Here is an 18,476-nt window from a genome sequence, read left to right as displayed (position 1 = left end):
TTACCGGTTCAACTTATTCATTTAAAAGAATCGACTCAAAGGACCGGTTCTGAAGAGTTGGACAACAGTGCTGGACTTTGCAAAGCGAGAAGATTAAAAAGATGGCGTTTATCTACCGTATCTTGCTGTTCGGGGCTTTATCGAGCAGTGGGATCATTGGTGCAATGGTATTGTAAAGTTAAATAGCCTACTTTTGTAACTTAAACTCGCAAATGTGAATCACATTACGTAATCTGGTCATTATGAGGTTGTGTGCTGCATAATTACGGGGGTTTTGCAAATGTTTTATCGTCCGTTTACACAATCAGGGCTATTGTGCAAGATGTGAGGTCTAGTTTCAGTGTATTTAGGTCTTTGGTCTTTAGTCTTCCGTGTCTCAGTCTTCCACAACACCAGTTCACTTGTTCCGTTATATAAATAATGCGCAACAACAACAGTCATAATCTAATCTAATGTAATAACAATTAATGATGATCTATTTTTGGCATACATTAGAAGAAAGTTGGTTTTATGAGATGTGCTAAGTAATAGACTTTTCTTTTTGAAACACATATTGGATAATTCAACAAATTCATTTTGCACCCATTACATTTTACAAAAGTATCATGTATCAAATTGTAATATTTATGGTATTTTGATATATTAAATAATAGTATTACATAACAAGTTACCTAAAAACATTGTGTCCAAAACATTACACAACATTTGGAAAGTGTCCAATATCATGAACAAATGCCAATAAACATAATCTAATTTGGAAATAAATTCGAAATTATGACATACTAAATCATATTAAAGACCAAAAGTTAATGAGAAAAGTGAAATTACAAAGTTACAAAGTCATATGACTTAAAAAAAAAATAGAAATTCTGAGAAATCAATTGAGATAAAATGTTGAAATTTTGAGGAAATCATGACTTGTCTTTAGGCTTATGATAATTTTCTCAATTTCATCAAAATGATTTAAATTTTAACCTTTTGTGCAATAATCATGGCTTTATCATAATTTGGACTTTTTTCTGATATGTATGACTTACTATGTCATAAAATTATTATTTTTTTATCTCATAAACATGATTTAGTATCTTATAATTTAGTCTTTTCCTCAGAATTACTTATTTTATTATATTTTTGTGATTAGCCTATTATTTCATTTTATTTCATAATATCTTTGTGGCACTACATCACAAGTTACCTAAAAAAAAACATGTCCAAATACATTACATAACCTTGATAAGTGTCCAAAAATGCCATGAAACAACATGAATTTGAAATGATGACATACTAAGTTATTTTAAAGACAAAAAGTTTGATGTAAAAAAATTAAATTATGATACGAAATGTCACAATTATGATACAAGTAAAAAAAAAAAAAAAAAAGATGTACAAAAGTCAAAATTATGATAAATCAATTTCAAAATTGTGGAAATTGTGAGAAAGTCATAATTATGACAAAAAAACGAATGATTTTTCTTAAGTCTTATGACAAAATCATCTCGATTTAATCAAATTATCTCAATTTCAACTTGTTATGCCATAATAATGGCTTTATCCCAGAATTTCAAACTTGATAAATAGTCAAAAATGTCATGAACAAATGCCATGAAACAACATAAATTTGAAATTATGACATACTAAGTCAAATTAAAAACAAAACATTGATGTAAAAGTCAAATTATGATATGAAAAAAAAATCTAAATCATGACTTTTTAACAAATAGAAATTATGACAAATCATTTGAGGTACAATTTCTAAATTGTTGAAATTGTGAGAAAAAAATCATTACGACAGTAAATTATTTATGCCTTTGACCCTATGACATAAATATCTCAGTTTCATCAAAATGATTTCAATTTGAACCTTTTATGCAATAAATATGGCTTTATTTCATAATTTGGACTTTTTCCTCATATGTATGACTTACTATGTCATAAAATTATTATTTTTATCTCATCATTATGATTTAGTATCTCATAATTTATACTCTTTTCCTCTTTTCCTTTTATTTTTGTTTTTAGCCTATTATTTCATTTCATATGCCATGTCATTAAAATGATCTCAATTTCAACCTTTTATGCCATAAACATGGCTTTATCTGATCATTTCGAACATCATGTCCAAAAACATTACATAACCTTGATAAGAGTCCAAAAATGTCATGAACAAATGCCATGAAACAACATAAATTTGATATTTTATGCATATTAAGTCATATTAAAGACAAAAAGTTGATGTAAAAAGTCAAATTCTGATAAGAAAAGTCACAATTATAAGACAAGTAAAAAAAAAATGTACAAAAGTCAAAATTATGACAAATCAATTGAGATGAAATTTCCAAATTGTGGAAATTGTGAGAAAAAGTCATAATTATGACAAAAATCTAATGACTTTTCTTCAGTTATATGACAAAATCATCTCGATTTCAACCTTTTATGCCATAAACATGGCTTTATCACATAATTTGGAACATTATGTCCAAAAACATTACCTTGATAAGAGTCCATGAACAAATGCCATGAAACAACATACATTTGGTATTTTATAAATATTAAGTCAAATTAAAGACAAAAAGTTGATGTAACTCAAATTATGATATGAAAAATCTAAATTATGACAAATCAATTGAGATCAAATTTCAAAATTGTGAGAAAAACTCTAATTATGACAAAAATCTAATGACTTTTCTTCAGTTATATGACAAAATCATCTCGATTTCATCAAAATGATCTCAGTTTCAACCTTTTATGCCATAAACATGGCTTTATCTGATAATTTCGAACATCATGTCTAAAAACATTACGTAACCTTGATAGGAGTCCAAAAATGTCATGAATAAATGCCATGAAACAACATAAATTTGAAATTATGCATATTAAGTCACATTAAAGACAATAAAGTTGATGTAAAAAGTCAAATTATGATAAGAAAAGTCACAATTATGACACATATTCAAAATCAATTGAGAGAAAATTTCAAAATTGTTGAAATTCTGCGAAAAAGTAGAGAACAAGAAAAATGATGAAGAAAAACGAATGACTTATCTTTAGTCTTATGACAAAACTCATCTCGATTTCATTAAATGATCTAAATTTGAAACTTTTATATCCTAAAAATCTCATAATTTATCTCATAATTTTGAAAATCATTTCCAAAAACATTATATACCCTTGATAAGTGTCCAAAAATGCCATGACCAAATGCCATGAAACATACTAAGACATAGCTAATTATGACAGAAATTCGAAATAATAAGATACTTAGTCATATTAAAAACAAAAAAGTCAAAATTATGACTTACAAATGTCGAAATAGTGACAAATCAATTGAGATAAAATGCTAAAATTGTTTACATTTATGTTATGGCTTTATCTCGTACTTAGTATCTCATAATTTCAACTTTTTTTCCTCAGAATTAAGATTTAGTATATATCCATGACTATTTTATTGCCATTAGTGTGAGTCGAAAGGTTTTTTGTTATGAGCCTATTATTTCATTTCATGAAATTTTCATTTCATTTCATGCCACTATACGACTACATCACAAGTTACCTAAAAGAACATCATGTCCAAAAACATTACATAACCTTGAATTGACCTTAAATTATAACAGAAATTCCAAGTAGTGACATACAAAGTCACAAAATTTAAGATGTAAAAAGTCAAACTATGATACAAAAAGTCAAAATTATAACACAATTAAAAATAAAAATTATCTCTATAATCTATAATCTTGGTAAGTGTTTAAAAATGCCATGAATTAAAACACTAAGACATAGCTAATTATGACATACATTCTAAAATTATGACATACTACCTTATATTAAACACAAAAAGTTGAAATTAAGATGTAAAATGTCAAATTATGATACAAAAAGTCAAAATTATACCACAATTTAAAAAAAGGAAATTATGACGAATAAAACATTTAAACTAAAGTCATAATTATGACATTGAGAAACCAAATTAAAATAAATAAAAGAGTGAAAATGTGAGGGGGAAAAAAATCTTAATTATGACAAACTCTGACATAATCATCTCAGTTTAATCAAAATGATCTTCATATGCCATAATTATGGCTTTCTCTCGTACTTAGAATCTCATAATTAAAAATGTTTTCCTCAGAATTAAGACTTAGTATAGATTCATGACTGATTTCATTTCATAATACAGTATCTTTGTGGCACAAATCCATTCTAGTACAGTTTAGAAGCAGTATAACTTCTATATTGCATGCATCAGCGACTTCTCTGGTATGTGGACCAAGTGCCAACAAGCACATCAAGCTATCAGTTTACTCAGTTGTGTAAGATCATCACCCAGTGACCTTTGACCTCAATGCGCCACATGCAGACAAGCTGCGAGCCTTTAGTCAGCAGAAAAAAAAATCAACCTATGAGGAAGAAACAGCCTCTGTGTTAAGTTAATATTTATTTGGAGCCCTATATATGAGGGGTTTTCAGTGTTGTGGAGATTTCAGCACTTTAAGAGGATTTCTAACTAATACGAACTAATACGCTGCCTGCCGTTTCAGTAGTTCGTACTGAAAGGCAGTCATGCGCTTCTTAGGCTCCGCTGTCGTGTTTTCCCTAGTGTTGCAGACTATGGTAAGAAATGCTCTTGAAATGTCAAAATGCGAATGCTTACCTGTTTTTCAGTTGCGGTTGGGATTTACATATAGAGATTTGTATCTAATATTTGTTTGAAGGTGTTACTAACTGTTCATTTTTCTTGACGTGTGTGTGTATGCAAATCTATCCTGTTTGTTCACACCAGCATGTTTTTATTTGCAGTCTGCGCAGCTAGAGGACTGGCAGTCGGCCAAATCCATTTATGAATTCTCTGCCACGGATATAGACGGCAACAAAGTTTCCCTGGAAAAATACAGGTGAGAGATGGAAATCAGCATTTCAGGTGTACAATTGCTTTTTATTTCACCTCGAGGTATAAAGCCTGTTTGTTCAAGAATGAAAAACATTACAGTGGACTTGCAGTGGAGGAGTCAACGGGAGCTTACAAAAGTCTCCCAGTTTTGAGCTGTCGGAGTCAACATATTTCCCATTCGCACAACTTTGGCGAATCATAATTATGGGATTAAAAGTCATAATTATGACATGCAAAAAAATGTACAAAATTCTGACAAAAAGTCAACATTATGACATACTTATTCATATGTATTGCATAAAAAGTTGAATTATGATATGAAAAAGTCTGTTAAAGTAAAAATATGCAACATGCATACTATGTAATATTTGACAAAAATGTGAAAAACTGAAATTATGACAAAACTATTGAGATAAAGCTGAGATGTCAAATATGACAAAAAGTCAAGATTGTCAGAGAAAGTCATTTTTGACGAAATTATGACAAATGTTTGGCTTGTCATAATTATCTTTTTGTCTCATACACTCAGCTATATATGTCAGAACTGTGGCTTTATCTTATAGTTGTGACTTTTTTTCTTTCCATAGTAAATCATATTTAAACATTTTTGTCATAATTATGGCTTTATCTCAGAATTTTGACTTTTTACCTTTCATAATTAAAACAATTTTGTTTTTAAAAAAAAGTTTTGACTTTTTATTTCATGGCAGTATCTAAACACTTGAATTTTTTTGTTACAATTATGGATTTATCTTTCTCATAATAACTTGGTATGTCATAGTTTCAAATTTTTTGTCATTTATGTATTTTTACTCTTTATCTTATAATAATGACTTAGTATTTTACAATTTCACATTTTTGTCATGACTATGGCTTTATCTCATAATTTGTTACGTTTTTCAAAGTGTCTCATAATTTTGACACAGTATTTTAGAGTTTCAAGTTTTTGTCATATTTATGGTTTTATCCCAGAATTTTGACTTTTTTCATAGTATGTCATAGTTTACATTTTTTTGTCATAATTATGGCTTCATCTCATAATTTTTACTTTTTTCAAAGTATGCCATAGATTTAAATTTTTGTCAGAATTATGGCTTCATCTTATAATTTTTTTACATTTTTCATAGTATGTCATAGTTTACATTTTTTGTCATAATTATGACTTTATCTCATAATTTTGTACTTTTTTTCATAGTATGTCATATATTAAATTTTTTGTCATAATTATGGCTTTATCTCATAATTTTTACTTTTTATCTCTTAATAATGACTTAGTATTTTACAATTTCACATTTTTGTCATAATTATGGCTTTATCCTATAAGTTTGACTTTTTATGTCATAGTATTTTACAATTTTACATTTTTGTCATAATTATGGCTTCATCTAATAATTTTGACTTTTTTCATAGTATGTCATAGATTTAAATTTTTGTCATAATTATGGCTTTATCTCATAATTTTTACTTTTTTATCTCATAATAATGACTTTGTATTTTACAATTTCACATTTTTGTCATAATTATGGCTTTATTTTAGAATTATTTCATAATTTTTTTACTTTTTTCAAAGACTGTCATAGATTAAATTTTTTGCCATAATTATGGCTTTATCTCGTAATTTTTTACTTTTTTCATAGTATGCCATAGTTTCAATTATTTTGTCATAATTATGGCTTTATCTCAGAATTTTGACTTTTTATCTCATAATAATGACTTTGTATTTTACAATTTCACATTTTTGTCATAATTATGGCTTTATCTCAGAATTTTGACTTTTTATCTCTTAATAATGACTTAGTATTTTACAATTTCACATTTTTGTCATAATTATGGCTTTATCTCATAATTTGTACTTTTTTATCTCATAATAATGACTTAGTATTTTACAATTTCACATTTTTGTCATAATTATGGCTTTATCTCATAATTTGTACTTTTTTATCTCATAATAATGACTTAGTATTTTACAATTTCACATTTTTGTCATAATTATGGCTTTATCTCATAAGTTTGACTTTTTATGTTATAGTATTTTACAATTTCACATTTTTGTCATAATTATGGCTTTATCTCATAAGTTTGACTTTTTATGTCATAGTATTTTACAATTTTACATTTTTTGTCATAATTATGGCTTCATCTAATAATTTTGACTTTTTTCATAGTATGTCATAGATTTAAATTTTTGTCATAATTATGGCTTTATCTCAGAATTTTGACTTTTTATCTCATAATAATGACTTTGTATTTTACAATTTCACATTTTTGTCACAAGTATGATTTAATCTCTTTTCTCACAAAAATGACTTTTCATAATTTGTATTTTCCTCCCTCAATTACAACTCAATATCTCATAATTTTGTCTTTTTTGCGGTATGTTGTGGTTTCAAAATTTTGTCATAATTATGGCTCAGAATTTTGACTTTTTATCTCATAATAATGACTTAGTATTTCATTTATTTTCTCATTTAGGACTCAATATTTCATAATTTTGACTTTTGTTCTTCTTATGTCATAGTTTCAAATTTTTGTCATAATTAAGGCTTTATCTCAGAACTTTGACTTTTTATGTTATAATAATGATGTAGTATTTCATAATTGTAATTTTTTTCTCAATTAGGACTCAATAATCCCATACTTTAGACCTTTTTCTTTGAAAAGGGAAAAGGAAGGAAAGAAAACAATGTCAGTTTCAAATTTGTATCATAATTATGGCTTCATCTCAAAATTTTAACTTTTTATCTCATAATAATGGCTTACCATTTCATAACTTTAAATTAATGTCATAATTATGGCTTTATCTCAGAATTCTGACTTCTTATCTCAATTAGGACTAAATGTCTCATAATATTGACTTTTTACTTTATGACGGTATTTTATCATTTGAAATTTTTGTCAGAATTATGGATTTATCTTTCTCATAATGACTTGGTATGTAATTTTAATGATTTTTTAGTTTCAAAAATTTGTCATAATTAGCGCTTTATCTCAGAGTTTTGACTTATCTCATAATAATGACTTACTATTTCATTTTTTTTTCTTAATTAGGACTTAAATACTTATACTTTTGACTTTTTTCTTTGTATGTTTCTAATTTTTGTCATAATTATGGTTTTATCAGAATTTTAACTTTTTATCTCATAATAATGACTTACTATTTCATAACTTTAAATTAATGTCATGATTATGGCTTTATCTCAGAATTCTGACTTCTTATCTCATACATATGACTTAGAATTTTATAATAAAAAATGTTCAATTAGGACTAAATGTCTCATAATGTTGACTTTTTACTTCATGACAGTATTTTATAATTTGAAATTTTTGTCATTATTGTGGAGTTTTATCTCATAGTGACAGTATTTTTTTATTTCACATTTTTGTAATAATTAAGAATGTAAGAATGTATGTTTTTTATCTCATAATAATTACTTAGTATTTTAGAACTTATTTTTTGTCTTCTTTATGGTTTTATACCAGAATTTCTTTTTGTCATAATTATAACTTTATCTCAGAATTTTGACTTTTTATCTGATATTAATGACTTGGTATTTCATAATTTTAATTGCTTTTCATAATTATGTCTTTATCTCCGAATTTTGACGTTTTACCCCATAATAATGACATAATAATGTTCTATAATTTCACATTTTTGTCACAATTATGACTTTATTTTAGAATTTTGACTTCATCTCATAATAATGATATAGTATTTTAGAATTTCATATTTTTGTTATTTATGGTTTTATCTCAGAATTTTGACCTTTTTGACTTTTTATCTCATAACTTAGTATTTCATCATTTGTGATTCTTTTTAAATTAGGACTCAATATCTCAGAATTGTTACTTTTTATCTCATAATAATGACTTAGTATTTCATAATTTTTGTCATAATTATGGCTTAATTTTAGCATTTTGACTGTTTATCACATAATGACTTAGCATTTTATAATTTCACATTTTTGTCATAACTATGGTTTTATTTTAGAATTTTCACTTTTTATCTCATAATAATGACTTAGTAGTTTATAAATTCCTATTTTTGTCATAGTTATGATTTTATCTCATCATTTTGATTTAGTATTTCATAATTTAGATTATTTTACTCATTTAGGGCTCAATAACTCATAATTTTGACTTTTTTAAGTATGTCATAGTTTCACATTTTTGTATGGCTTTATTGACTTTTTATCGCATAATTATTAGTAAGTCATAATGTTGACTTGTAATCCCGGTCTGGTAGCGTATTACAATATCCTCAGTCTGTATAACTGTATGACGCAATATTGCTTTAGCATCAATCAATTTGTAACCCTAACAAAATCTAATTGACTGTATGTTTTAGGGGGAAAGTGGTCATCATCACTAACGTTGCTTCAAAGTGAGGCAAAACCCCAGTAAACTACTCTCAGTTTGCAGAAATGCACGCCAAGTACGCTGAGAAAGGTTTACGCATCCTGGCCTTCCCATCCAACCAATTTGGACGTCAAGTATGTTGAGCAAAAACATGTTGAATTCTTTCAAACCTAATAAATATTATAATTTAATAACACATTTTTGTTCAGGAACCAGGAACAAATGCCCAAATCAAGGAATTCGCCAAGTCCTACGACGCAGAGTTTGATATGTTCAGTAAGATTGATGTGAACGGAGACTCTGCACACCCTCTGTGGAAGTGGCTGAAGGATCAGCCAAACGGGAAAGGATTCCTTGGAAAGTGAGTTGCCAGATCATTTCACTCAGCTGACTTGGAAATTCAGTGGAAATGAATGGTTATTTGAAATCAGCTACATAGATCCACCCAAAAATGAAACCTCTGTTACTCATTCTCCTGTGGAACTTAAAATACGATATTCTGAAAAATGTTGGTAACCAAACCGTTTCAGTTCCCATTAAACTCCATTGTTTTATTGTCCATACAATGAAAGTCAATAGGAACAGAAACTTTTTTTGTTACCAACATTGTTCAGAATAATCAACAGAAGGAAGAGAGTCATGCAGGTTTGAAAAAAAAAATTGTTAGGCCAACTGAGATGTAGATGAGTTTGTTTCTTTTGAAAGCCAGTTTCCGCCACTGAATAAAAAAATTAAAAAAGGTTATTGCGACTTATCTCACAATTTTAACTTTTCTTTGCGTTTGTTTTTTCTCAGAATTGTCAGATATAAACTAGAAAGTCAGAATTGTGTGATTATAAACTTGCAATTCTGTGAACATATACGTCTTTTTTTTTTCCTCCTCAGAACTGAACTTAATAACTAGCAATTGTGAGTTTATATCCCACAATTCTGACTTCATAACCCGCTATTGTGCGTTTATATCTCACAGTTCTGAGTAAAAAGTCAGAATTGCGAGTTTTTATATCGCACTTCTGAGAAAAAAGTTGCAATAGCATGATATAAACTTGCAATTCTGAGAATTGAAGTCAGAATTGTGTGATATAATCTTTTTTTCCTCCTCAGAACTGGACTTTATAACTAACAGTTCCAAGTTCATATCTCGTAATTTTGACTTTATTTCTCACAATTGTAAGTTTATATCTGACAGTTCTGAGAAAAAAAGTCGCAATAGCATGATATAACCTTGCAATCCTGAGAACATATCAGTCTTTTATTTTCCTTCTCACAACTGGACTTTATAACTAGCAATTGCAAGTTTATATCTCACAATTCTAAAAAAATATATAATTCTGAATTCCAAGTTCATATCCCACAATTCTGACTTTATAACTCACAATTGTGCGTTTATATCTCTCAGAATTGCAAAATACAAAGTCGCAATTGCAAGAAAAAAAGTTAGAATTGCAAGTTCATATCTTGCAGTTCTGACTTTATAACCTGCAATTGTACGTTTATATCTCAGTTTTGAGAGAAAAAAAATTCGCAATAGCATGATAACTCGCAATTCTGAGAAATGAAGCTGTCTTTTTTTTCCTTCAGAATCCTGAAGTCAGAATTGTGAGATATAAACTCGCAATTCTGTGAACATCAGTCATTTTTTCCTCCTCAGAACTGAACTTAATAACTAACAATTGAATTGAATGAATGAATTCATATCTCGTAATTCTGACTTTATTTCTTGCAATTATGAATTCATATCTCACAATTCTGACTTCATTTTTCCCAGCTGTGAGTTTATATCCCACAGTTCTGAGAAAAAAGTTGCAATAGCGTGATATAAACTCGCAATTCTGTGAACATCTCGCAATTCAGATTTTTTTTTCTCAGAATTGCAAAATACAGTCGCAATTGCAAGAAAAAAAGTTAGAACTGCAAGTTCATATCTTGCAATTCTGACTTTATAACCTGCAATTGTACGTTTATATCTCACAGTTTTGAGAAAAAAAGTTGCAATAGCATGATAACTCGCAATTCTGAGAAATGAAGTCCGAATTGTGAGATATAAACTTGCAATTTTGACTTTATTTATCGCAATTGAGTTTATATCCCACAATTCTGACTTCATAACTCGCAAGTGTGTGTTTATATCTCACAGTTCGGGGAAATAAATTGCAATAGCATGATATAAACTCGCAATTCTGAAATAAAGTCAGAATTGTGTTACGTAAACTTGTAATTGCGAGTTATTAAGTCAGAATTGTGTGATATAAACTCACAATTCTGTGAACATATCAGTTTTTTTCCTTCTCAGAACTGGACTTTATAACTAACAATTGCAAGTTTATATCTCGTAATTCTGAAAAAAAAAGTCAGAATTGCGAGACTTAATATATCTCGCAATTCTGACTTTTTTTCTCAAAAGTATACATATATACAAAGTCGCAATTGCAAGAAAGAAAGTCAGAATTGCAAGTTCATATCTCGCAATTCTGACTTTATTTCTCGTAATTGTGTTTATATTCCGCAGTTCTGACTTTATAACTCGCAACTGTGCGTTTATATCACACAGTTCTGAGAAAAAAGTCAGAAATGCGAGTTTATATGACACAGTTCTGAGAAAAAAGTTGCAATAGCATGATATATAGACTTGCAATTTTGAGAAATCAAGTCAGAATTGTGATAGAAACTCGCAATTGTGAGTTAAGTCAAAACTGTAAGATATAAACTCACAATTCTGTAAACATATCTCGCAATTCTGACTTTTTTCTCAAAATACAGTTGGAATTGCACTATTTGTTTTGCTTTTATTTCTCGCAATTGTGAGTTTACATCTCACAATTCTGACTTTTTAACTCGCAATTGTATGTTTATATCTCACAGTTCTGAGAAAAAAGCAAAAATGTATGTGATGCAATTCTGAGGGAAAAAATCTGAATTGTGAGAAGTTGCAATTACCTTTTTAATTTTTTATTCAGTGGTGGAAACGGGCTTCCATAGTTTCTTCATCAGAACAGATTTGGAAAATTTAGCATTGCATCACTTGCTCAACCATAGATCCTCTGCATTAAATGGGTGCCATCAGAATGAGCCAAACAGCTGATAAAAACATTACAGTATTAAACAAGCAATCAACACAACTCCAGTCAATTAATTAATGTCAATTTTCTTTTTCCATTTTAGTGGCATCAAATGGAATTTCACCAAGGTTTGTGCATTATACAAATTTAATATCATGTTATGAATCAAATTGTGTATGTTAAATATGAATTTGCTATTTTTCTGTTTCTGTTCAGTTCCTTATTAACCGTGAAGGCCAGGTTATGAAAAGATACTCTCCATTGCAGGATCCAAGCGTAAGTTGTTCCGGTTTTTATGGTTTGAGTTGTAAATTCTGCCATGTACGGTATCATATTATCACAGTGGTATTGGCACACAAAATATATTTTTGTTAAATATTTGTCTTTTAGGTGGTGGAGAAGGATCTGCCCAAATATCTCTAAGGAGCATCATTAGCTGACTGTCAAATTTACCTCACGCTGCCCTTCCGCCCCTCTTCATTCTCCCCGACTTGATAGCTGGGTATCGGTGCTGTCGTCTCATGGACTAATGATGGTTTGTTTCGAAACCCCTCTTGAGGAAAGAACAGACCTGATGCATTTGGCGTGCAACCCCATCCTGAGAGCATCATCTGTGCCCAGCATCAGTCTGGAGAGAAACCCCTGCTCCCTTAACCGTCCCTATGCTTTGAAATGAAAATATGCACATTTATTTAGAACTAATGCTGTCAGCGTGTAAAATTTCTTAATAAAAGCAAAAAGATTCATTTTAACAATTGTTGGTGTTTTGTTGATATATTACTATTTTGAATTAGTTTTTATTTTCGGATTTTCCAGTTTCATTCAAATAAATTTGTAGTAATTCAGTGGTGTTTTTTTAATTTTTTGGACTTTTTTATTTCAGTTTTAGGTATTTAAGTACATAAAGTTAAACAAAACCAAAAATCTAAATGTTGCTTTGGCACTTAGCTGGAATAATCTTTTTAAGTAAATATTTATTATGATTTTAAGTATTTTATTATGGTTTTGCTTTTAATTACATTAAATAATAATATTAATAATTTTCATAATAATATTTTTTATTATAAACACTCTCTATTTATTTTTCACTATTTTGAATTAGTTTTCATTTTTGTGTTTTCCAGTTTCATTCAGTTCAAGTTTTAATTTTTTTTTATAATAAACTGAATTAAAAAATTTAAATGTTGCTTTGTAGTTAGCTAGAATAAAATAAGTAGTTTTATATTAGTTTTTTATTTCAAGTATTTTTTTATGGTTTTAGTTTTAGTTAAATATAATAACCCTGCAGCCAGCTTGAAAAATGTTCTATAATTATTGCCTAGAAAAACTGTCAAATAAATATATATATTTTTTACATTTCAGTTCATGTTTATTTATATTTTAAGTGTTTTTATGGTTTGCGTTTTAGTTAATTATAATAACAGTGAGCTTGAAATATTTTATATAATGTTTGCCTAGGAAAAAGATAAAATCAACACTGTGATAATAATATGAATAATTCTCATAATAATATTTTTTATTATAAACACTATTTATTTATTTTTCACTATTTTGAACGAGTTTTTATTTTTGTCATTCAGTTAGTTTTTTGGGACATTTTAGTTTAGTTTAGTTTTTTTTTATATTTGTATTTCCGTTTTAGTTAAAAAGAATAAAGAATAAAAAGTTTGCAGTAAAAATTGCTTTTGCAATTATGTGGAATAACAGTTTTTTTATTTCAGTTAATGTTTATTTTCATTTTAATGTTTATTTCATATTTTGTATGGTTTTAATGATATTTTAATATTTTTTTTACTATTTTTAATTCGTTTTTATTTTTGTATTTTTACTAGTTTTATTCAGTTAAAGTTGTAGTAATTTAGTACATTTTAAAATCTTTTTTTTCCTAGGTTTTTTTTTCATGTGAATTTTTTCTATTATTTTAATTTCAGTTTCAGTTATTTAAGCACATAAAGCTAAACTGAATAAAAAATACAAATGTTGCTGTTGCAGTTAGCTGGAATAAAATATATTTTTTGTTTTTAATTACATTTAATGTTTATTTTATTTCAAGTATTTTTATGGTTTTATTTTTATTTAACTATAATAACCCTGCAGTGAGCTTGAAATATTTTATATAAGGATTGCTTAAAAAACTGTAAAAATGAACAGAGATAATAATATTAAAAATTCTCATTATAATATTTTATTTTAAATGAGTCTTTATTGTTATATTTTACAGTTTCATTCAGTTAAAGTTTTAGTAATTTTGTGTTTTTTTATGCGTTTTTTGTTATTTGTATTTGTTATGTTTTTTTATATATGACTTTTTATATAGTTTTATTTCAGCTTTAGTTATTTGCGTACATAAAGGTAAACTGAATAAAAAATATAAATGTTGCTTTGGCCGTTTGCTACAATAAAATAAGCTTTTTTAAAATTTCAGTTGATGTTTATTTTTATTTCAAGTATTTTTATGGTTTTATTTTTAACTATAATAACCCTGCAGTGAGCTTGAAATATTTTATATAAGGATTGCTTAAAAAAAAAAAAAAATCAACACTGAGATAATAATATTAAAAATTATCATAATGATATTTTATTATTGAATTAGTCTTTATTGTTGTATTTTACTGTTTCATTCAGTTAAAGTTTTAGTAATTTTGTGTTTTTAGCCAAGTTTTTTTTATATATGACTTTATATAGTTTTATTTCAGTTTTAATTATTTGCGTACATATAGTTAAACTGAAAAATATATATAAAATAATAATAATAATAATAAAATAATAATCTTAATAATTTTCATAACAATATTTTATTATAAACATTTATTATAAACACTTTCTTTATTTTGTACTATTTTGAATAATTAAAAAAAATATATGACTATTTTCTTTAATTTTTATTGTTGCATTTTTCAGTTTCATTCAGTTAGTTTTAGTAATTTTTTTAGGCATTTTTTGTTAGTTTTTTTTTTATATATGACTTTATATAGTTTTATTTTAGTTTTAGTTATTTACATACATAAAGTTAAACTGAAAAAAATAATAATAATAATAATACAATAATAATAATAATATTAATAATTTTCATAACAATATTTTTATCATAAACACTATTTATTTTTTACTATTTTGAATTATTATTTTTTAAATATATGACTATTTTCTTAAATTTTTATTTCAGTTTTAGTTATTTCAGTACATAAAGTTAATTAACTGAATAAAAAGTTTGCAGTAAAAATGGCTTTCGCAGTTAGGTGGCATAAATTATTATTTTTAGTTAAAAGTTTATTTCATATTTTGTATGGTTTTAATGATATTTTGTTATAAACACTATTTATTTTTTACAATTTTGTGTTAGTTTTTTATTTTTGTATTTTCTAGTTTTATTCAGTTAAAGTTTTAGTAATTTAGTAAATAAAGTGCTTTTTTTCCCTTTGTTTTTTTTCCCTTTTAATATATGACTTTTTTCTATTATTTTAATTTCAGTTTTAGTTTGCTTTGAGCACATAAAGTTAAACTGAATAAAACATACAGATGTTGCTGTTGCAGTTAGCTGGAATAAAATACATTTTAGTTCATTACAGTTACTGTTTATTTTTTATTTCAAGTATTGTTATGGTTTTATTGGTACGGTATAACTATACGATTGCTTAAAAACTGTAAAAAATCAACACTGAGATAATAATATTGAAAATTATCATAATATTTTATTTTGAATTAAAATTTACAGTTTCATTCAGTTAATGTTTTTTTTAAATTACTTTTTATATAGTTTTATTTCAGTTTTAGTTATTTGCATACATAAAATTAAACTGAAAAAAATATATATAAATGTTTTAGCTGGAATAAAATAAATATTTTTATTTCAGTTATTGTTTATTTTATTTCAATTGTTTTTTTGTGGTTTTAGTTTAAAATTATAATAACTCTGCAGTGAGCTTAAACTATTTTATATAATGATTGCGTTATTTGATATATTATATTATATTATATTACATTACATTACCAACAGAGAGCAGCAGCAGCCTCATCCAAACACTCGGCAGCTCCCATGTAAGCGTTTGGAAGTTCGATTCATCTTGACGAATCGATTCATTCGTTTCGGTTCAACGAATCAGTTCAAACGATCAATTGTTTTGATAGCCATCGTTCGTTTTCTAAATGCAGTTAAAGCTCGCTGTTCATCACTATGATTTTATTTAATTAGATTATGTTACAGTGTGTTTATTTACTTAGATTCTGTGTCTTATGTTGTTCGTTTAATGAAAAAAAATAGTTTTCGCTCAAATACCACATTTCTTACAGTTACACTGTAATCTATCCTGCAAGTAGTGTAAAATCTGTCGTAATATCTAATATCCATTTCTTCATTTCTAGTAACAACTTTACAACCTTAACAACCTCCTCTGCTGTTAAACAAACAGCAAAACCAGCTCAAAATGATTATGCGAAGTGCGAGTCTCCTAGCGAATCAGTTCGATTGAATCGGTTCAAACGAATGAATCATTCGCGAATCGAACATCCCTATCCTATGCATGACAGCTCAGAGGAGAGGAGGAGGACCACGACGCACAGGGACAGACCTCAGTCTCCCACATTATTTTGTCAGCTAATAACATCCATACAAGCTGAGAGGAAAAGCGCTGTATGTTTTGAAATATTCGCCATCATCGGTTGACAGCGCTCTCGCTCGGAGAATTCATCCAGGGATATTGAATGGAAGCGGCGGCTGAAGGGGCGACCAGCCTGTCTGAGGCCGGGGATGGGAGTCCGTTATCCGGGGCAGCAGCATCCGAGGAGGACGCGGGGACGGAGGACGGCATGGACTCGGGTAACTAACAACTAATGGTTTGATTAGAAACAAGGGATAAGAAATAACGTTACCTCAGTGCATGCAGTCTAATCTGGTTGATTCATAGGTGGTTGGGATTCACATGGATAGAGCTAGCAAAACTAGCATTGGTGTGTGGATACGAGACACTGATGCTTGATTTATCATCCAAGCATTAGATTATTAGGGTTTACATTCTATGAGAGAGTGTGCTTTTATGAATATACAGTTTTATGGCCATGTTGTCAGGTGGATGGTGTGACAACCAGGTTAAAACCAGATTGAGCTAGCTAGCTTTCAGCATAGCAGGGACACTGGGCAGATGACAGATGGGATGGTGGGGGTTTCAGGTGAGAAATGGGGTAAAGGGTGTATAGCATTTGTTTAGGATGAATGGCATTGAATATTTAGCGTAAGCAAAACTGAATGCATAAAGGATGAAATTAATATATATTGATCAGAGCTGTTAAATAGGACTTACAATTGCTCATTATGTCTTCAAAAAATATATTACTCTAATATGAGTTTTTGAAAAATTATAATATATATATATATATATATATATATATATATATATAATATAAAATTTGCAGTTAATGTTTTTTTTCCTTCTATTTTGTTATTTTATCAATTATAATCATTTAACAATAATTTTAAAAATCTATATTTATTAATGATAAAATTTCATTTATTTTAATAATTTAAAATTATTATTAATTATTAAAAACAAAAAAAATTCTATTCATTTTCATGATGACAAATAATATGTAAAAATTAGGGAAAAAACTTTCCTTTTTGGGTAACAGTTTACTTGAAGCCTTTATTTTATAAAATAATTTCTCAAGTATTATTTATGTACCTTATAATGCATTATATAATTCTATGAATAATTGTAACCTCAGTTATAACAAATTATGATACTTACATATTTATTATCATTACTGCTGTCAAACTATTAATCGTGATTAATCACATCCAAAAACAATTGTGTATATACACACATACAGTATATATTTTGAAAATAATAATGTATTTACATATATTCATATAATATATATTATTTATAAATATATTTAATATGTAAACATACCATATTTTTCTTAAATATATACATTATGTATGTGTATTTCTATATACATAATACATATACACAGTACACACAAATACATTACAGAAAACAAATCCTTTATTCTAGATGCGATTAATCATGATTAATTGTGATTAATCATTTGACAGCGCTAATTAAAATGCATTAAAACAAACAAAAAATATATAAACAACCAATTGCAGATGTAACAAGGAATATTATAATATTATATCGCCTTTTAATAAATATTATTATGCCTTTATTTTAGGTTACAGT

General features: G+C 27.4%; 2 protein-coding genes across 3 annotated transcripts in view; both read left to right on the top strand.

Annotated features, from left to right (window-relative positions):
* The first annotated feature begins 43 nt into the window (after positions 1-43).
* On the top strand, positions 44-13,052 carry gpx4a (glutathione peroxidase 4a). Of its 2 annotated transcripts, none has more exons than XM_073844748.1 (7): positions 44-167; positions 4,792-4,886; positions 9,228-9,372; positions 9,448-9,599; positions 12,401-12,425; positions 12,514-12,573; positions 12,688-13,052. In XM_073844748.1, the coding sequence occupies exons 1-7, from the start codon at positions 102-104 to the stop codon at positions 12,718-12,720; spliced, it is 576 nt and encodes a 191-aa protein (XP_073700849.1). In that variant the 5' UTR covers positions 44-101; the 3' UTR covers positions 12,721-13,052. The 2 variants fall into 2 exon arrangements, with proteins under 2 accessions (XP_073700849.1, XP_073700850.1); XM_073844749.1 differs by lacking the exon at positions 44-167 and adding an exon at positions 4,388-4,605.
* Positions 13,053-16,846: 3,794 nt separating this feature from the next.
* pip5k1ca (phosphatidylinositol-4-phosphate 5-kinase, type I, gamma a) overlaps positions 16,847-18,476 on the top strand; it is a 37,716-nt gene continuing 36,086 nt past the window's right edge. The window contains exon 1 of the mRNA XM_073844747.1: positions 16,847-17,113. Coding sequence (XP_073700848.1) covers positions 16,999-17,113 — 115 coding nt within the window. The 5' untranslated portion in view covers positions 16,847-16,998. The remainder of the gene's footprint in view (positions 17,114-18,476) is intronic.

Source organism: Garra rufa, chromosome 7 (genome assembly GCF_049309525.1).
Source record: "Garra rufa chromosome 7, GarRuf1.0, whole genome shotgun sequence".
In the NCBI taxonomy this organism is placed as follows: domain Eukaryota; kingdom Metazoa; phylum Chordata; class Actinopteri; order Cypriniformes; family Cyprinidae; genus Garra; species Garra rufa.
Note: the sequence above shows the minus strand (reverse complement) of the source record. Positions and strands in the feature narration are given on the sequence as shown.